General features: G+C 40.8%; 1 protein-coding gene and 1 long non-coding RNA gene across 2 annotated transcripts; one reads left to right on the plus strand and one right to left on the minus strand.

Annotated features, from left to right (window-relative positions):
- The first annotated feature begins 1,946 nt into the window (after positions 1 to 1,946).
- Afp (alpha fetoprotein) lies at positions 1,947 to 19,717 on the plus strand. The gene is made up of 14 exons (XM_021211324.1): positions 1,947 to 2,049; positions 2,713 to 2,764; positions 3,663 to 3,783; positions 7,027 to 7,238; positions 8,318 to 8,450; positions 9,380 to 9,477; positions 10,720 to 10,849; positions 12,529 to 12,743; positions 14,705 to 14,837; positions 15,475 to 15,572; positions 16,097 to 16,235; positions 17,729 to 17,952; positions 19,032 to 19,164; positions 19,673 to 19,717. Exons 1-14 carry the CDS (start codon positions 1,947 to 1,949, stop codon positions 19,715 to 19,717), a joined length of 1,836 nt encoding a protein of 611 aa, XP_021066983.1.
- Positions 14,363 to 20,332, minus strand: LOC115065225. The gene is made up of 4 exons (XR_003845019.1): positions 20,299 to 20,332; positions 19,548 to 19,721; positions 18,898 to 19,209; positions 14,363 to 16,425 (listed from the first exon to the last, which is right to left on the minus strand). It is a non-coding gene; the product is annotated as an uncharacterized LOC115065225 (long non-coding RNA).
- Between the last annotated feature and the right edge of the window lie 1,306 nt (positions 20,333 to 21,638).

Genomic DNA, 21,638 nt, shown 5'->3' on the forward strand with positions numbered 1-21,638 from the left:
AAGTTTTTGGTATGTGTATATATGCATGTATATATATTCATAGTTTTAAGTATATCATATTTACACGTGATTCACCTAGCCTTTCTGAAAAGAAGATGAAACCAGGCACTTAGCCTTGCAGATTCTATGCTTACCAGCATAAAACTTGAAATAGGATCAGTAAAGTTAGGAAGATCTCAGAATGGTCAAGGAGAGTTATAGCACACCTGGAATCCAGGACTCAGGAGGCCAAGTTAGGAAAACCAGGAACTCAAAGCCAGCCAATCACAAACCAACCATCCAAATGACTGACCGGCCAAACATCCAAACTAAAATGGGCCTTGTTATTGGATAATACATTCATTATCCACTCAGTAAGTGTTGGGTCCTGTCTCAACTCTTGATATGCTAGGCACAGTGTACAATGTACTCAGTTTGTTTAAATCATTTACTGTTATTTTATTTAGTGAGTTGGAGTAGGAGAGAGAGAGAGAGAGAGAGAGAGAGAGAGAGAGAGAGAGAGAGAGAGAGAGTCTGATTTCCTTTGCAATCTAGAAAGCTATTCTCATCTACATTTTATTTTGAGAACAGAAATAAGTGCAGGTACAGTCTGAAAATATGGTCATACTGTGTGTTTGTTTCCCCATTTTCTATTACTAATATATTATGAGAATCCATTGCATTAAATATTACCTTACGAATTCGGTTTGCTCGTAGTCTTTCCCGCCATTTTATGAGCACACTGTATTTTCTAGTGTAAGTCATTTGATTTTATAATCACATCTTTAACATAACTGTTCCCAGACTCTGCAATAGCTCAGTACTTAAGGGCACTTTTCTGCTCTTCCAGAGGACCTGGGTTCAATTTTCAGTGCCCACATGGCAGCTCACAACCATCTGTAACTCTAGTTCTAGGGGGATCCAATACCCTCTTCTGACCTCTTCAGGATACAGGTATGCACATAGTGCACAGGCATCTATTCAACCAAAACACTGAAGCACATAAAAGAAATGTTTAAAGAATAAATTTAAAAAATAAACTCAACCACATATGAAGTCTTATAAAACATGTTTGGACCTCTAGACACACAGATTCTGACATGCCAAAGTCCAAATTATAGTTTAGATATGCACTGGGAATTTTTAAAAGTTTTCCATTAACTCTAGTGTGTAGAGAAATGGAAAACTATCATAGAGTCTATGACATTGAGGGTGAAGGTATGAGATGAAGCACTCTTAGGGTCAGGTGTACATCAGTGCCTGGTAGTTACTGTTAGCATCTTCGTCTTGAGGGCCTGAGAGGATGTTGCAGTTGAACCATGCACCTGTCACATACATTCGGAACTATTCTTTGGCTCATAAATTTAGAATGGGAGCTGGTTCATCAGGTTTTGTGCTGTAAGTTTTCTATGTTGAACCAGACACGATACACTAAATAAAATAAAATACACTTGATCAGTGGTTTTGAGGGAAATAATAACTGGATAATCAAGAAATATATCCAATAATGAAAAGTCTGAATTACTGAAACAATTTGTTCAGTGCCTAGCATGTGGTATGCATTTTATTATTTCTTTCAAAAATAATTAATGTATTTGGAGTTACACAGTAAGCTTGCTGCCTTTTCTTTATGGCTATATCAATGTCTTATGTTGAGATGAATGAATTATTCTTCAGCTTAGGGAAAATGATCTATTTGAACAGTTTGGATGGTGAAGAACATTTGCAGCATTTGCAAGATTTTGGTTTTTTTATTTTTCCACTCTGAAGTGGTCTTTGTCCTTGAACATAGGATACAAGTGACCCCCGCACTGTTAATTATTGGCAAATTGCCTAACTTCAACGTAAGGAAATAGAGTAATATGTTTGCTCACTGAAGGTTACTAGTTAACAGGCATCACTTAAACAGGATATAAAAGAACTTCAGGAGGACTGCTCACAACATCCCGCTCCCAGCACTGCCTGCAATGAAGCAACCAGCAGCCATGAAGTGGAGCATACCTGCTTCCCTCATCCTCCTGCTACATTTCGCTGGATCCATAGCACGGCACGAAAATGAGTTTGGGATAGGTAAGATGCTTTATGACTTGGGAGCTATTTTCCTATAACAAAATTCTTAAAAATTCCCACATTTGCACTTCCAGGTATCTTGACTTAGGCATTCCATGTACTGTTGAAGACCAGGTATAGATCTAACTGGTGGATAGATTTAGATGAAGGATAAATGTAATTTTATGTAAGATGCTTATAAAATAATAGCAATGTTCAACACAATCAATTTTGGGCGTGTTCATGCTCAATTTTTTTTGATATTATTTATTTACTAGGGCCTCATGTCTAGTTCCTTCGAGTTGACAGAAATAACGTTTTTACTCTCAATCTTCTTTAAAGTGCTAATTGTTCGACTCTCTGGAAAGCCTTCATGTGAACAGGCCGACTGTAGCATAATTATGTCCAAAGCTACTAATTGAGCCAGTTTGAATATTATACTATGAGGGAGCCAAATAGTAAGGGAAGCTGAAATGTGGGAGTTGGTGCTAAGGCTGCAGCTGAGCATTCTGGTTAACTTTGCTCCTTTAATTTTTTAGTTTTCCCAAGTGTAAGATTAAGATGTCCAGACAGGTGGTTCCTAACAACTTGGCAGTTCTAAACTTTATGGTTTGGGTTTAAGTTCAACAATGATTGCTTTCCCCGCTGAAATCCTCATTTGTCAAAATCTGTTTTCTTTTTTAGCTTCCACATTAGATTCTTCCCAGTGCGTGACAGAGAAGAAGGTGCTTAGCATGTAAGTTTTGCTTCCATAGATGTGCTGCAGAAATGGCATGCAAAGATAAGTCTAGATAACTGAATGTGAGCTTTTAAATTACAGGAGCAAATTGGTCAATTTTAAGGCTTTGCTTATGCCGAACATCACACTGATATGCAAAATGTTTAACTTCGGTCAACGCTTTAGAGCTTAGCCTTTACATTGACTGGAATTCCACAGAGCAAGCCAAATCAGATTTTCAAAGCTGAAAATTAATTTCTCTGCAGCTTTGTATGGGTTCAGGAGTGTGTCTTGTCAGAACCAATAGGAAGATATTGCAACATCCCCTATTTTGTAAACTCTTTAATATCAAGTCATAGGAAGTAAAATATTTTTATTTTTGTTATTTGTGGAGAATATTTTATTCCTTTAAATATTGTCTCTGTTCTACTTATTTGAAATTTATAGTGAGGAATTTAGGCATGTGTTACTGGTAATGTCTGCATGCAGAAAGTTGGACACCTATCACTTTGAGTCAATCTGGGGCTAGCACAATCTAGGATTGGGGTTCAGTCATGCTGGGAGCAAATACAATTAAAGGTCCAGTGACCTTCATCTTTGCTTAAATTAAGTAAGAAAAACAGTGTAAAGAATGTAGGCCTTCCCAGGTACAGATGCTCAGTGAGCAGTGATCCCAAAATGAGGAAGTGTATTTTTGGGAAATCTATTTATTTTGACTTTTAAGACTTGCACCTGTATTTATGGGTGAAGATGACACTTTCCTGTGAGTGACTAGAACCCAGTTTCCCATAGATCTTTAGCAAAAAGCTCCCTCTAAACAGAGCAGAGCAGAAAGCCACCAACAGACGAAGCTGTACTGGAAAGGCATCCGTGACTGGGTCTCAGCCTCAAGCCTGTGCATGGGGTCTCCTTTCAGAGCTACCATCACCTTTACCCAGTTTGTTCCGGAAGCCACTGAGGAGGAAGTGAACAAAATGACTAGCGACGTGTTGGCAGCAATGAAGAAAAACTCTGGCAACGGGTGTTTAGAAAACCAGGTGAGTGACTAGGGAGAAAGCCACGTTGACACTTAACCAAGATTTAGGCGTCAGAAGATGTCAGGAAGTTGTGCGTATAGTTATCTGAAAACCGTTTTCTGAAAGAAATGAGGGTTCGATTAGTTCTGGAATCCCGAACAGCACTGTTGCAGCAGAGCAAGCGGCTGCTTAAAGGAGCTGAGATTAGCACGAGACTCATAGCTAAGGCTCCAGAAAGATTACCAGAGTGACCACGGACACATTCTCTTCTTTGAGCTTCCATACCTGCAATTATGGAATGACATTAGATCCATTCAGAGCTGTCATGGAGATTTATGCTGATGATGAATGGCAGTATATTACTTCTTATGCACACAGTGTGGTTGGCGGCATTCTAGGGATCACTGCAAACACATTGATAATCAAAACGCTGTGTGGAAGGTGTCCTCCACAGAAAATCTGTCCAGTCAACTAAGAGAACTTGGCTGCAGCATATCATCAGAATCCATGTCTTATTTATAAATGTTAATTTATTAAATTATATTATAATATTTATATTTTATACATATATTACAGGTTACATACTATATTATATTATATATGTAGAGATATTACATATTATATTGTATATTATATATTACATATTATTTATGAACAATCCATATTTTTATATAGCTATAATTTTATCATTATACAATAATAATTTAATTAATTGACTGATTAATTAAATCTCTATGATAATCCTGCAAAGTTGAGGACAGGTTTCTCGTAGAGGAAACTTAGGAACAGCGAAATCAGTCCTTTGGGGAACTATAGTTTGGTAGACCTGAGGATTAAACGAAGTCTTCTGGCTCCAGAATTAGGTCCTTAGCAAGGTGCTCACACTGTTCAGAACAGCGCGGTGAGTGGGAGGCCTGCGGCAGGTTATTCGAGTTGTTGGATATAGCACGTACACAGACAGGAGCATCAGTGTCTGAGAGCCAAGTAAGTCAGAACTTCAGAACAACAATCAAGTTTACGCACCCAGTTGTCCTGGTAGAAAAGCTCAATACAAAAGAGCTATGGTTCTTTAGTTTGCTCCTGTATAGAAATGAGCTTTATACTTGTTGGAGGGATTTAAGCATGGAACACAGACACCAGAGCTCTGTCACAGCGGAGCTGCAGTAGCCAAAATGTTATGTGTCTGGCCACTGTGTAGAAGATCTCCTTTTACAAAAGGCATAAAATGTATTCTTTGAGACTTTCATAAAAGTATTTTAATCATGTCCATCTCCCTAGTCCCTCCCACCTCTCCCAGTCTGCCCCCACTGCTACATCGTTATCGCAGTCTCTGTTTTTTTTTCTTTTTTTAACTTATGCTGTCTAATTAGTGCTTGCAATATGTGCATGGGCACAGGGCCTTCCCACGGTGCATGTGCCAAGGGCCGCACCCTACCTAAAGAAAGCCACTCTGTACCTTCCAGCAGCCAGCAACTGCCTGTCGCTCCTCAGCAAGGGCCCAGGGTTTGTGAGCCCCTCTCCATCCATGCAGGTGTTTTGATTAGCTTGATTTTATGAAGGTTTTGTGCCAGCAACCCCAGACATTGATATTCCATGTGTACAATTGCCTTGTTGTGTATGAAAAGTTTTTGCTTCAGTCTTCCTGCAGACTCTGGCCCTTAAAATCTCTCCCACCCCCCATCTTCTCCGATGGACCCTGATTCTTGAGGGGAGAGAACCTCTCCTCTCTGTAGATGTCCCATTTGGGGCTGAGTGCATCACAGCTACTTATCCTCTGTATTTTGGCTAGTCGTGAATCTCTGTATTTATCACCATCCCCTGCAAATAGAGCCTCCTGGGATGAAGACTGAGGGCTGTACAACGTTCTGCCTCTCTGTGTTTAGAAGGCAATCTGGTACTATGTCCATTCTGTAAAATAAATAGAAATAGGTTCGCTCTTAGGGGCAATGCCATACTCATCCATGGGTTCTTGGCCCAGCTTGCAGTGCCAGGCCTGAGTGCCACCCTGCCAGAGAGTATTGTTTGTCACTCTCATGAATGATGTCACTGTTGTACCAATGGCTATACTTTAACCAGGCTGACTGTAGCTCACAGGGTTTACAGCTGGGTAACCCCGTAGATAACATGACTTTTCTCCTTCTCGCGGTTTAGACATGGTCTTCTGGAATTATGAAATCTAGCCAGTAAGAAGGCAACCTCAGATGCTTCCAGCTCTAGAATTTATGAGTTAATAAGAATCTCTGGTTTGTATGTTAGTCTCAGTCACTCTTGGTTAGGCAGTCAAAAAGATGTGTATAAATTATGCCCAAAACACTCTTATTGTGCCTTTTCGTATTCAGTTAGGGTTCAGGGTAATGTTGCAAATAGGGGGGCTCGTCACTACGAATTCAAAAGGTTTCTTTAAAAAGGTTGACTGAAACAAACATGGCGGTGCACCTCTATGGTCTCAGGGCTTGGGAGGCTGAGGTAAGTGGCTCTGAGTGTGGGGCCAGTCTAGTTTCCATAGTGAGTTTCAGGCTGGCCCTGACTTCTTCAGGAAGAGACACTTCTCTCACCCTCCTAGAGAATATCACAAACCAAAAATTAATATAGAGAATGAGAGTCTTAAGTAAGACTGTCGAGATTTTTTTTAAAGTATTAGCAATTGTAATAGTTAAATAAAGCTATTCCTAAGGTGGGCAGCTTCCTTCAAAGTACTGGCCCTGTCCAAATCTCTGTGGATTTAGGCTAAGGAAGAAAGCATCTTAAAACACTGCAGCTAAATCGGTAATTATGACTAATGAAGGGTGGATCTGTATTTGAAGTTCATCTTATTTTTAACTAAAAATAATATCCAGTTATTTATTTTTTTACTATTGTCGTGTTGTTAGAAGGCCAAAAGGAATGAGTATCTATAAAACAATGATTATATAAAAAGAGGGAAATTTCTATTATCTTGGGGCCAAGCTTCTCATGAAATAAAAGAGTGAGATTCACTTAACCTAAAACAAGATAGGAAAGATAAACCGCTGCATAACCCTTTTTACTCTTAAAATAATTATATTTCACACACAGAATGTGTGCTACCAACAGATACAAGTTTGAAGCCCTACACCCTAAAAGCTAGTCAAGAAAGTCCCCACATCAGACTGAGAGGAAATATACTGAATGTGTATGGGGATTAATTAATTTACTGGTCTCATTTTGGACATTAGAAAACTTTACATACTAGTTCTCGCAGAGTTAGTCGCCTTTCATTAACAATAAAAGATTTTCTTTTCTCAGCTATCTGTGTTTCTGGATGAAATTTGCCATGAGACGGAACTCTCTAACAAGTATGGACTCTCAGGCTGCTGCAGCCAAAGTGGGGTGGAAAGACACCAGTGTCTGCTGGCGCGTAAGAAGACTGCTTCGGCCTCTGTCCCACCCTTCCAGTTTCCAGAACCTGCTGAGAGTTGCAAAGCACATGAAGAAAACAGGACGGCGTTCATGAAATCGTAAGGGCCATCCAGTGGGCAGCCGGTATTTCTGCAGTCCACATGTGCACTCCAAAGTGTGTGTACAAGTAGGAAATGGAGCCAGAGTGTGTCTGCTGAGGTCTGTGCAGGGGCTCCTGTTAGACACACACTGTGAGATGCGGAACAGACTATATGCAGACGGAGCCTCTGATCCGCCAGCCTCTGGAGACATAGCTCTTTCTCACCTTTAATGGTTTGATTTTTGCTTTGCACAAAAGTGTGTCAGGATTACAAAGAATAACTTCCAAGAGCCAAGTGTTCACGTACACCCACGAAACTGATAATTAAGACCGTGCAGTTAGATGCTGGGATAAATGTGCTTGTCACAAGTGCTCACGGGCTTTGATGTCACCCTCTACCCTTCCTTTCTCCTTTAAAATATTTCATTTTATTTTTGAAACAAGTTCCTAGGAGGACCAGGTTGGCCTTGAACTAAGTATGTAGTTAAGGGTGTACTTGAACTAAGTATGAACTAAGTATGTAGTTAAGGGTGGGTTTGAGCTTCTTATCCTCCTGTCTCTACCTTAGAGGTGCCAAGGGGACAGGCATAATACATACATGCCTACACACACACACACACACACACACACACACACACACACACAACATATGTTTGTATGTCTATCTGTCTATACTGATAGACATACTGAGAAACAGAGAGAGGGCGGACACCCTAGGGTGGTCATCCCGCTCTTCACTGATAGAGACTCGAGCTGTCTTACTTAGAAGCTAGCATGGCTGGTTTCCCAGCTATGTCTGAGCAGGCTTACTGCAAAAGACATTTCAGTAGGAATCATAGCATCTTTGTTTTCGTAAAAGACTCTGGATCAACGTATTGGATCTTTTCTCCTGAGGTTGACATGTAGGAACTTTTTGACAGCGTTTGAAAAAAGCCTGCACACTTCCCCATGACAGCACAGTAGAGAAAAAGTCCATCAGACCCTGTTGGCTTTGCAGTTACCCTGATCTTTAAATAGATTCCAGAGCTCAGTTCAGGGAGGTGGCAGTCCCTTCATTTGTTACATGTTTGCAAATCTCCAAGCGCTGTTGTTCCACAGGTTTATCTACGAAGTGTCCAGGAGGAATGTCTTCATGTATTCCCCTGCCATTCTGTCCTTGGCTGCTCAGTATGACAACATAGTTCCAGTGTGCTGCAAAGCTGACAACATGGAGGAGTGCTTCCAGACAAAGGTTGTGTCTTTGTGAAGCTATGTGAAACTAAATGGGGTTTAGCTATGGCTCGGGAAAACAGAATTAAAGGTGGAAACGGGCCTCCTGTGGGGAATGCCATCTTTTCTCATCCCAGATGAAAGTCCTTTTTAACTTGATCTTTCCAATTATGGATGAAATTTCATTTCTACAGTTAGAAACAATACTCCATAATAGTAAGGTACAACTTTAGGCTGAAGTAAAAATGTGCGTGTTTTGTGGTTTTATGGATCAGCGTTTACTGAATCTTTAAAGATTGCAGAGTATGTAATCAGAGGAGGTAATTTAGTAGCTATACGCCCTTTAGAGCGATAGGATTGTCCTTCTGTCAGAAAACAATGTTGATACAGAGTAATCAGACTATAGGTAATTGACAAGTGGAAAACACACTTCAAGTTCAACCAGAGCCAGGGAAGCTGGAAATTGGTGGGGTTGCTCATGTGTCCCCCAAGTGAAGCATATCCCCACTTCTGGCTTTTGTTTGCTTGTTTTATTTTGCTTTTTAAGGCAGACTCTTGTTACATAGCACCAAGTGGGCCCAAACTCCTAAGAATCATGACTGTAGTGCAATTTTTTTCCTTTTTCTTGTCTTTTCTTTTCCTTTCTTTTTAACAGAGCAGGAGCCAACAGGCTTCACCCCACCTGGAGACTGGACAGGCATAGCTGTCTATGTGGCCCCAGTATCAAAATGATGATGTATTGTTTTTGAAGACTTTTAGAGAGATCTCAGGCATGCATACATAAGAATTAATCTAAAAGTCATGAAAATAGAGTGACATGCCTAGACGTCCTGAATTCTAGGTTTAGAGGAAGCTATCTTATACTTTCATGTGCCATCTGTACCGAGCATTTCTAGTTTCCGAGGAGGGAATGAATGGGTTTTCTAAACACCTCACTTCTTCTGTATCTAGAGAGCATCACTTGCAAAGGAATTAAGAGAAGGAAGCATGTTAAATGAGCATGTATGTACAGTGAATAGAAAATTTGGATCCCGAAACCTCCAGGCTATGTAAGTATAAACTTCCGCTGTGCTCAATGTCAATGTCACTCCTCCAGAGTAAAGCCTCCTTTGGAAGGTAGACCCTGATTAGAATCATGAGATCCCAGGATCAGGACGGAGCTAGCAGATCAGTTTGCCATCTGCTGTTTACGAAAGCCTCGCTGGCATGGTATTCAAAGAAGAGTTTTTAAGTTTTTTTGTTTGTTCTGGACATTTCAGTTTCTGTCCACACTCAAATTATACCGCCCCATTAGACCATATTTCCCCAGCTCTTCTACAAAGTAGATCAACCTTTATGGAGAGGCACCTCCACCTTGTAGCCTAACAAGAAATCCGTCTTGTTAACCGGGCTTCCGGTTAACAATCCCATTGTGTCAATTGTTGTTTCTCGGTAGAATATCCTCTTGAGGCAACAACTTTAGAAGCCGGTGACAGGTGAGCAGAAGGTTCTTAATGCCAGGAAGCCTAGGTACTGTGCACAGCCAAGATCTAATGCACATTTTCAGCCCTGTAGTTCCTTCCAAAGACTGGCTTGGCTGTACCTTTCTTCTGGAAGAGCTCAGACTTACGCTACAATTACCTCCCAATTCTACTAGAAACTTAGTCATCAATTCATACGGCACTTTAAAAACTTGTCTTAATAGTAAAACAGAAATGAGGACACAAGGACAGCAACGGCAGAATGTATCCATCAGCAAGAAAAGCCACACACGCCACAGTGATTTCCAAGCTATTCATCGAAAAGACTCAGTCGTTTATTCAAGGAAGCCAGGTCTTTGCCCAGGCACCTCTTCCCATGAATTCCGGCAGCTTTATTTTATACTTCCTTCTGCCGTGGCCTGGTGCCTTGAAGCAGAATCTGGGAGTTCAGGCTGGACTTGAGCTCCCGCTTCTCCTGGCTCCACTTCTGGTTTGCTGGAAATGTAGCCGAGTGCTTCTGTGTCTGCAAGAAAGATCCCAAATGCTCAGGGTCAGGGATGAACAAGCAAGGGCAACCTTTAGCTTGAGTTCCTAGAAAGTCTTCAGGAAGCTACAAATTACTTCCATTATCTGAGGACCCGGCCCCCCAATCTACAGAGCTTGTGCCTGGTGGAGCAGAAGCTGATCGAGACCCAAGACGTGTTTCCTTTTCTTTTAAAAGAACATATCAATGTTCTTTCCCGTTGGAAGTAACTCCCCAGATACTCTACAGACAATGTGATTTCATCCTGATAAAGAAGATATTTTTTTATTATTATTATCTTCTTCCAGGACCATTATTAAGCTAAGTCAAAAGTTTCCTGAAGCAAATTTTACTGAGATTCGGAAGCTGGCCCTGGACGTGGCTCACATCCACGAGGAGTGTTGCCATGGAAACGCGCTGGAGTGTCTGCAGGATGGGGTAGGAGTCTCCCTCTCTCCCTTTCTGCTTTGCCTCACTTAATGTTTCACTGTGCCTGGCTTGGCTGGGGTGCAGTCAACTTACAGACTTTCCAAGAGTAAAATTTAAGCTATGTCATGATGGCGTTGGGGTCTCACCTCAGGCATTAGCAATACCTGATCGCTTCCATGAGACTAAGAGACATTCAGTTCTTCATTTGACTGAAAGACAGTTGAGTCTCTCCCACTAGCTAGCTAGCTGCTGGTTTACAGTGAGTGCCACTTGTCAGGAAAACTTATAAACCGACATCATAGACTGTATAGTTTAACCGGAGAGATAAGACAATTGGCCTTCTTGAAGTTATAGACTGTCATTTGTTTACCATTGTCTCTACAGGGCAATGTCTGGCACATTGAAGGGTTCTGTCACAGTATAATGACAGACTTATAAGTAAAAATAATGCAAGCAACTGTTGAATGAGGGAAAATGTCCATTTATTGCTAAGCAGAGGTGCAGAGGTGTGAATGAAGGGATCTAAAAGAATTAAATCCCTTTAACAGATTGTATAAGAACTATTGATATAGATGATGTGGTAATTTGAGCTAATCCTTAGCTTTCTAGATATTGAATGAGATGTCTGTTAATACCAAATCACTCCCCCTTTCATTCCTGTGACACCAAGGATTCCTTTTTTTTTTTTTTTTTTTTTTTTTTTTTTAAAGAGCTCTCTGTTGTTAATGGCTCAAATGATTTTGGAAACAGTGTCAGAAAAGACTCACTTCAACATACTCCAGTGTCATTCTTTGTAGAAGTAGTCAGGGAAGTCAGCAGGTGACAGGGCTCCCAGAGGGCAGACTGTATCCTCCAGGACAGTTGGCACCCCTGCCCTGAGGAGTGATGAATCCTGAAGCAGATTTGATCACTTTTTCCCTCATGCACATTAGGGATTCATCAGCCCCTTAGCAATACTGGCAAAAATTATTTTGCTTTTCTTTTAGGTCAGCTTTCTTGGTTTGTAATTGACAATTTTATTGATTTTAATTTTATAGCTAAAAAAATTAGCTTTTAACTTTCGGAGCTCGTCGCAATTTTTTCATTGAGAGTGGAAAAATAATTTCAGTACGTTACAGGAAGGCTTTAACAATTGAATAATAGGTTTCAAGGGTCACTGTAAGAATGCACATCCCTGAGCAGAGACAATGTGGTGTATAGGATTTTGCACAGCCAGTTCCTCTTCTAGACTGCCCTCTGGCGGGAAGAGTGGGTCACTACAGATCCTTCTGATCAAGATGGAGAGGACAGCTAGCAAGGTTAGAATGTTAGAGGTGAGTATTGCACATTGGAACATTTCAATAACAGCAAAAAGTTGCTGTCTGGTTTAAACAACACACTTCCTTCTTATCTTGAAGACATTTACTAAAATAGAGGGCAGGACTTAGATGAAAGCTGTGCAAAGAGGACTTGAACAAGTTGGAAAGCAATGAGGCAAAGATGAGCAAAATAAAAAGGGAAAGATAGGTGAAGGAGTGATGAGGTCAAATTCCTCATTGACCCCTGATCTTCCTTTTCATCTCACCATTTATTTCTTCTTCCACTTCCTTTCCAGGCTCTAAGTTCCAACCTTAAAGGATAAACCTTTGAGATTTATATTACATATTATTATATTATATTATTTATATTATTTACTTTACCCATTACAGGAAAAAGCCATGACATATATATGTTCTCATCAAAATATTCTGTCAAGCAAAATAGCAGAGTGCTGCAAATTACCCATAATCCAACTCGGCTTCTGCATAATTCACGCAGAAAATGGCGTCAAACCTGAAGGTTTATCTTTAAATCCAAGCCAGTTTTTGGGAGAGAGAAATTTTGCCCAACTTTCTTCAAAGGAAAAAATCATGTTCATGGCAAGGTAATATGCCTTGTAAATGTATATTTGCAATGATAAAGACCAGGATGTGATGGGGGGAGGGGCTATAGTTTTTTTTAGCTCAACTGAGGCTATCTGTCTAGATGTTGTGACACCAGGAGATATAAGCATAGAACTTGTAACTAGGAATGAAATCTACTGTAGCATGATGAAGATGCCACAATTACCACGATTAATTGGCTGGCTTATGACTCTATGTTTTGTTTTATGCCATTGTTTCAATATCTCATATGAAAACCACCACAAACTTTCAAAGATAATTTGTATATTTTTGTAATAAGGAGGGCGTAGGCTGCCAAGTCGGCTCAGTTGGTGAGTAAACACCATACAAACTTGACTACCTGAGTTCAACTCAAGGAAACTAATGTGGAGTGACTGAGCCAATTCCTAAAAGTGGTCCCTGACATCATGTGCGTGCTGTGGCAAACATGACCCTCTAGTAGTAATAGATACATAAAATTAAATTTCAAAATAAGAAGTGCTCAAGATCATGAATACAATGACTTGTAATACCTGCTTTAGAAAAAAATAAACATTCCCCTAAATATAACTCAATAGATAGTGCCAGATAACAATTCTTTCACTGAAACAGATTGCTTGATATGTATAGAATTTTGAAGAAATGAAAGTCTGTTTAGAGACATTTGTACAATGGCAGATCTCTGTGCTATAATCAACAGGCCTGTATTCATTCTATTGGCCTTTAAGGGAAGCCAACAGTCAAGTTAATACTTTCCCTTTCTTGGATGTTTCTATGCACTCTATTAGAAGAGAGCTTTGGGCAGCTCTTAGGGACATCATGCCTAATGGTTTCCGAGGGCTTTTCCAAAGCTAAGCATCTGATGCTAGTGCAGCAATCCAAGTAATGGCTCAATTTTCTCACCAGTATTCCCCAAAGCCGTGGCTCTTTGGTTGCACTAAAATCAGGTATTCACACATCATTTGTACCGCTAAATAAAGTTAGACAAACGAAAACAAAGACTAGATTTAGGAGACTCATCTAGGGTGTTTTGTTGGTGGTAGAAGTCAAGACTACCCATATCTACAACCTTAGAGCACAATTAATCTTAAAGAGAGATCTCTACGCTTATATATGTGTACACATGTACGAGAGCTGACAGTTGGCTTCGTAGCAACAGGCCTTCAGTGGAAAGAATGTTTGCAGGAGACATTTTCTCAGCTGAGAACCGTCTTCCTCCAAGCCTGTATCCCCTTCCGTTACTCACACATCTGCTGCCCTATCTCTCAGTCAAAGACTCTGTGCTTGACCATGAGCTGAATTAGTGTCCCTTCGTCTTTGGGTGTGGCCTCTTTTCCTGCCCTCGTCTTTCTTATTTATCTTCTTTGATTTATCACTATCAAAGAGAGATGACCCATTTAAGTTTGCATCGTCTCCTTATGACACAAACCTTGTATGTGGTACGGGAGGTATTTTCTCTTAAATGGCATTAGCTCTTCACTGTTTAAAGCATACCATACACCCTGAAAACATGTTTGTTGGATAAATGAATGGAAACTTTGTCACTGAAAAGCCAAAGTGAGACACAAAACTAAGTGGTATATTTGTATTGTTCTTCTTTAATTAAAAATAATTTCACCTGCATGCATACATAAGTTTATACCTAGGTTCTGTATGTTAGAGAAAACATGCCATTTGTCTGAGCCTGACTTATTCACTTATTGACTTCCAGTTCCATGTATTTTCTGGCAAATGCCATGATTTCATGAAAGGACATTTTCCTGGGTAATTTGAGGGGCTATATATAGCCTGCCTTAATAGTTTTGCTGTTCACAGAATTCAAATTATGCTTGTTTTTCTGCTTCACTTACTGTTTTGTTTTTAATGTCTGTATGCTCTGACTGCTATATAGGAATGCTTAGGGAATTAATAGTGTAATGTTGCCTTAGTTCTAACAATATGATATTTTTCCTACATATTTAAGCTTTCTTCACGGATATTCAAGAACTCACCCCAACCTTCCTGTCTCAGTCATTCTAAGAATTGCTAACAAATACCAGGAATCATTGGAGAAGTGTTCCCAGTCTGGAAATCTACCTGGATGTCAGGACAATCTGGTAGGTGGTACTAGAATTTGGGGGATAATCTGTAAATGTCATTGATAGTAGCCTTTGAAAATACAGTTTGTGGGCCATGAGTGAGAAGGCTCAGTAGGTAAAGGCGCCTGTTGTGTGAGTCTAGGAACCTGAGCCGGATCCTTGGGTACCATGTAAAGGTAGAAGAAAAGGAACTCCACTCCACAGAGTTGGAGTAGGACACACACATGCCCTTGGCAATGTTCCCCACTGGATAATGAAAAAAAATTAAAAATACTAGTTCACTAGTAATTAGCTAGTTATACTTAGCTAGTTATACTTATGAACTAGTAATCTTGAAACTAATGAGTTATTCTAACTTTTTACATAAGCGACCAATGGCTTATATTAGAAATAAAAATGTTAGCTAAAAGCATTATGGTGAATAGAATAGAGATGATATTCATCTTTGCCAGCTTCAGGAAGACAAGATCTTCTGTCCAGTGGCTATATCCTCAAGAGTTCACTTGTTTTCTTTCTTAAAAGTCACGCATTATCATCTTCAATATTTCATAAAGGCTTCTAAGATTGGTTTTATAATATAATAGGATACTGGCATGTAGAAAATTGTGTGTCTGAGAGGAGAGAATAATGCATGTAATGATGTCTGTATTTTTAGGAAGAAGAATTTCAGAAACAGATCGAGGAGAGCCAGGCGTTGGCCAAACAAAGCTGTGCTCTCTACCAGACGTTAGGAGACCACAAATTACAAACTCTGTATGTGTTTTGAAATGTTTTCAGTAACTTAAAATTAATAATAGGTGAAGGAAGCATACATTTAGTCTCAAGGCCCTAGGCACTGCTACTCTTCTATCTCCAGTTGGATCGAAGTCAGTATAAGCGTGACTACATGATTTCTCCCAGGTCATCCCCCATTAAGCATTGACAAGAACAGCTCATGAAGTCTCATCTTTTAGATTGACTTCGGGTTCCCCAAACCCTGTAGATTTTTGCAGAGGAGCTATTCATTCTGCTCTTGGTCTATCAAGGTTCCAACACCCCAAGTTCACGGTTGAAATCAAGAAAGTGCTAAGGTTGGGAAGAAAACAGTCTGCGGAGCAATCCGCAACCTGTAGTGACACGTAGGAGAGATGGGGTTGGGGTATGTGGAGTGATTGGCAGAATGAACACTTCTCATTGTGGGGCCACATGCCTCATGCCTTCTAACAGCAGAAGTAGGTCCTAGATAAGGAGGAAGGGGTGAACACTCATGATGACATGGTTAAAAATGCCTTTTCAAGGTTCCTCATTGGTTACACGAGGAAAGCCCCTCAGCTGACCTCAGCGGAGCTGATTGACCTCACCAGGAAGATGGTGAGCATTGCCGCCACGTGCTGCCAGCTCAGTGAGGAGAAATGGTCTGGCTGTGGTGAGGGAATGGTGAGTGTCCTATCGCATTGCTGTTCTGTTTGACTCGAAGCTGCTTCAGATCTCCATCTAGGAGAAATAGTGGAGACCTGTATGGAGGTGGCATTCCTTGGTTTCTTCAGTAAGTTCCGGTGGAGGGTGTGTGGGAGACCTGTCTCTCAGTGGTTTGCCCTTGGTCAGGCGTCCTGTCCTTCTCGAATGCCTAGGGAAGAAACACAGATGGTTTATTCAACAATATAAAGGCAAACTTTATACATAGGAAGGATAACACCCAATATATTATCCAACTTATTGCCTCTTATTCTCTAAATTCTCACTTTTATATTGGAAAGAAAAAGCCAAAAAGAAAAAAAAGAAAGAAAATTTCACTTCTAAGAGATCGCAATTAGTCATCTTATTTTAGCCACACTTAAGAGTTCTGCCTTTTGCAGACCAGTCTTATCATTACTGTGCTATTTGGGGTAGTTTGTTCCCAAGCAAAGTACAGGAGTAAGATCCGTGTTCTGGATAGTCACCCCCTTCATCTTCATGTCACACTGAGAGGGGGCTTCTGCCGCTAAGCTTGAACTGTTTGCATTTGACATTTGAGAATTTAAAAAAGTACCAATTTGTAGGGTGACTGTCTTAGATTAGGGAATCCAAGGATGCACCCCAGGCATAGCCTGAGAGTTGTAAGCTCACAAGCACCCCAACAATCATTAAAATTTACAACTTGGTGTTTATAACTTGGTTAGCTTTGAAGTATGGGGGATTGGGAGGATCTATATGAAAAGAATCTATATGAAAACTTTAAACATACACACATTTATTTTCTAGTTTTGTGTGTATGTGTATATATAGAAAGTACAAAGGTAGATTTTTCCCTATTCTAGCTTTCAGAAAGGAGTTCTCAGTACCACAATGCAAATGCAGGGGCTGAAGGGATGGCTCAGACAGTTAAAAGTGTGTCCTGCTCTTGTTGTGGACCTGAGTTTGGATCTTTGCACCCACTGAAAATGTCTCTCAAACACCTATTATTCCAGTTCCATAGAGAGCTGATGTCTCTGGCTTCCACAGGCATCCAACACTCACCTGTGCGTACCAACCCCTAGTTACACATAATTTAAAATAACATAGATATTTTAACAAAAGCAAAACTCAACCAGATACACACAGAAAACGAGCTCCCAATTGATTTCTACTCATAAAGATGGGAATGGTTTTCCCTTTTGAAAGTCTGTCTACAATCAGAAGCATATTTCAAATAGCTAAATGTCTTTTCTCAACACCACATGTGTCAACATCTATCACTACATACTAAGTTTTATCCCAAGCAAATGGGTAAACAGCAAAGTCCTTAACATATCGTTACTAAGACAATAATACTGCATAGAAAAATTCCTTGTAGTATTAGTGATAAGCTCCTAGACTTTGGGAGCCACCGCATGAGATTTTTGGAAACGTGAGCCAACTTCAGTAGCTAATTTTGTCTGCCTGCTTCCTTCTTTTTCATTCTTTTTAACCAGGCCGACATTTTCATTGGACACTTGTGTATAAGGAATGAAGCAAGCCCTGTGAACTCTGGTATCAGCCACTGCTGCAACTCTTCGTATTCCAACAGGAGGCCATGCATCACCAGTTTTCTGAAGGATAAAGCTTATATCCCTCCCCAATTCTCTGAGGATAAATTCATCTTCCACAAGGATCTGTGCCAAGCTCAGGGCGAAGCCCTACAGACCATGAAACAAGAGTAAGACGATGTTATTTTCTAGCATGGAGAAGACCAACATTGAGGGAGGAGCTGAGACTCCTGCCTTACATGTTGAGAACTTCTGGGTTCACTAGAACATTGCCGCCCTTGAAACACTCAACATTATCTTTAAAATTAGTTCTGCTTCAGTTTTCACACATCCTTATGGGGGAAGTTAGTTTGAAAAAAAAAAAAATCCGCTGAGGCAGACAATTTTCTGGTTATGAAAAATTCTGTCATAACAATTGCAATATATTTGTGAGTAGGAGGGAAATGGACGATATATTTAGAAAAATTAGAAGAGAACTTTGTAGTGAGTCTGGATACTTCTAATGATAGGAAATGGGTGATCGCATCTATAAGCAGTATAATTATACCTGACTCAACCATGTTGTTGTTTTTTTAAAAAAGGAAATAAATACGCATTCGCGAGGGGAGACATTCTGTAATGGTAATGGGGTGAAGCCAGGGAAACTTATATTCTTAAATGTCCATGTATTTTAATTTAAATGTGATGCTCACTGGCTTTGTTCAAGAGCTTCCTGCATTGGGAGATCCATTCTCCCAGTTTTCTTCGCCCCGGGCAGAGGCGAGTTTCAAGAGATAATAAGAATGGTACTTCCTTTCCCAAGCTTGCTTATGGCCTTGCCAACTTTAACTCCAACACACAATCATCGCTAAGAGAGTATTACAGACAGCCAGTGCTCCTCCGGTTAAGCTATGATGCTGGTGGGTGTCAGCATTCTCGACATCCGGGCTTGTGGGCATGGATAACCACGCTGCAGAGGAGCCAAGAGGCAAGGACAATGTAGGTAATCAAGACAGAGAGCACAGTTCCCTCTCCATAAAGGCACACAGAGTCCTGACATAGTGTCTCCTCTGCAACCTGCACCAAGGCAGGCCAGCAGCGTGGCGTGCTTCCGGCCGAGAAGTGCGAGGGCTAACCTTGGCAAGGAGCGGAAGGAGAGGTAGCTGAGGATGGCTGCTAGGGTTCTGAAAATGCTCTACTAAAAATGTTCTGGGAAGGTGCGGCTTTGCATGGCAGACTCTCCTGTATTTTCTTTTGTTTTAAACCACAGGCTTCTCATTAACCTGGTGAGGCAAAAGCCTGAACTGACAGAGGAGCAGTTCGCGGTCATCACTGCAGATTTCTCGGGCTTTTTGGATAAGTGCTGCAAAGTCCAGGACCGTGAAGTCTGTTTCGCAGAAGAGGTGCGTATGAACATCTCATTCCCCAAAGTTTTGGTGTGGTGCATCCTGCAGTAAAGAACAGGAATACTATCCTACAAATCTGTAACTTAAAATAATGACCAATTAAAAAAAATTTTTTAAAAAAAAATCTTATGGGGTTTAAAAACTAATTATTTTTCTAAGTACTAGAGAGAATTAAAAATTTATTCTATATTAAGAGAAGCAGTAATTTTGATTTATTTCCTAATAGGATAATTAAATATATAAGTAATTGATGGTAACATAGACTGTTTCTGAGCTAAAGTTAATCGATTTTCATGAAGTGGATCAAAGGAATTCACTAGTTAGCGTATTGGTTAAATGATCAAGATATTAGGAGAATACTTGTAGGGAATACTCCTGACCTCACTTAAGAGCGAGCACACCTCTGCACATCCACAGTGGGGATAAGGAAATGTCTGAGTTGCTGTCTGGCTGGCACAGTCCTCTATCTCTTTATCTCAGCATCTGGATATTTTTTGACTTCCAGGGTCCAAAGTTGATTTCCAAAACTCGTGCTGCTTTGGGCGTTTAAACATCTCCAGGTAAGAAAAAAAAAATGCAGCTCAGGCTCAAATGTTGGTTCTCTCTCTCTATCAATCAACATAGTGATGATTCTAAGAAGTATCATCAATATCCTTTAAAATGAATATAATGTAATAAAGAAGGTTTATTTTTAAGTCACCAAAAATTTTGGGGAGATTTTAAAAGCTTCAGAAAAATACCACCAGAAGGCTTTCTACTTAATTAGTAATATAATCTATCTTCTTTTTTATATTGCAGAAGGAAGAGTGGACAAAAAAATGTGTTGACGCTTTGGTGTGAGCCTTTTGGTTTAACTGTAACTGACAGTACTTTAACCACATGGTAAAGACTTCCATGTGAGATTTATATACTTTAGGAATAAAAACTTTTCAACTATTTCTCTTCTCCTAGTCTTCTTTTCTTATTAAAAAAATAAAAGACCTTTTTCCATTTATTTTTTTTTTTTATTCACTTTACATCTGAATCAAAGCCCCTGCCAGTCCCTACTTTATGCAGCCTCTCTCCCCACACTCCCACTTCTCCTCGGAGAAGGAGTAGCCTATTCCCAACCCCCACTGGGTACCAACTTACCCTGGCACATCAAGTCCCCTGTGTCTGGGCACATCTTCTCCCACAGAGGCCAGACAAAGCAGCCCAGTTAGGAACAGGATCCACAGGCAGGCAAAAGAGTCAGGGACAGTCCCTACTCCAGTTGTTGGGAGCCCTGCATGAAGACCAAGCTGCACATCTGCTACATATGTGTAGAGGGCCTAGGTCCAGCCCCTGCATGCTCTTTGGTTGGTGGTTCAGTCTCTGCGGAGCCCCCGAGGGTCCATGCTAGTTGCCCTGTTGGTCTTTCTGTGGAGTTCCTATTCTCTTCAGGGCCCTCATGCCTTCCCCCAACTCTTCCATAAGACTCCCTGAGCTCCATCAAAATTTTGACTCTGGGTCTCTGCTTCTGTTTTGATCAGCTGCTGGGTGGAGCCTCTCAGAAGACAGTTCTGATATGCTCCTGTCTGAAAAAAAAAAAAGGAGAGAGAGAGAGAGAGAGAGAGAGAGAGAGAGAGAGAGAGAGAGAGAGAGAGAGAGAGAAAAGAGAATATCATTGGTTCTTGCTCAATGAATGGGTCTCAAGTTGGGCCAGTCATTGGTTGGTCATTCCCCCAGTCTCTGCTCCATCTTTGTCCCTGCATTTGTAGGCAGGACAATTTTTGGGTTGAAGGTTTTGTGGGTGTGTTCGTGTCCTTATCCCTCCACTGGAAGTCCTGTCTGGCTACAGGAGGTGTCCACTTCAGGTTCCATATCTCCCACTGCTAGGAGTCTCAGCTAGGGTCACCCTCATGGACTCCCTGGAGCCTCCCTCATCCAAGGACTCCGGTGTATCCTAGGGGTCACACCCCACCTCACCCCTGCATCCTGCACCGTTGCCTAAACAGAATCTTTTAAAAGTCATGAGTAGCAGTCAGTGTAGAAAATGAAAGCCACCCACAATGGATCTACCACAGTAGAAGTTGGATGCCTTGGTGACTGGAGAAAGCATTCTTAGGATAGGCACTGTTAGGCTCTGTCTGATCCTCTTGTTCCTGCTCTGTATACGCCTACTTTAAGTGTACTGGTGAGAAATGTGACATAACGAGACGTAGACTTGCCATGTTTTCATAGGATACATGAAAATTCTATAAGAATTGCACTCTCCGGTTGGCAGGCCCTGTCCCGGGAATAGTCACTCAATGGTCACTGACTCCTAGTTGCCTTGGCAGAGAGTGTGAAAGAGAATCAAAAAGCAGTGTCCCCAGGCTGTGACCCTTACGGAGGTGATAATAAATTTCTGAGAGAACCAGAGTGCTGAGGGTGAGATCTGTTTGGTGGAAGAAATTGCCACCATCATTGAGGAAGACTCTCGGAGATGAGCCTGTGTTCCTCAGTTCCCA

Source organism: Mus pahari, chromosome 13, assembly GCF_900095145.1.
Source record: "Mus pahari chromosome 13, PAHARI_EIJ_v1.1, whole genome shotgun sequence".
NCBI classification, from domain to species: Eukaryota; Metazoa; Chordata; class Mammalia; order Rodentia; family Muridae; genus Mus; species Mus pahari.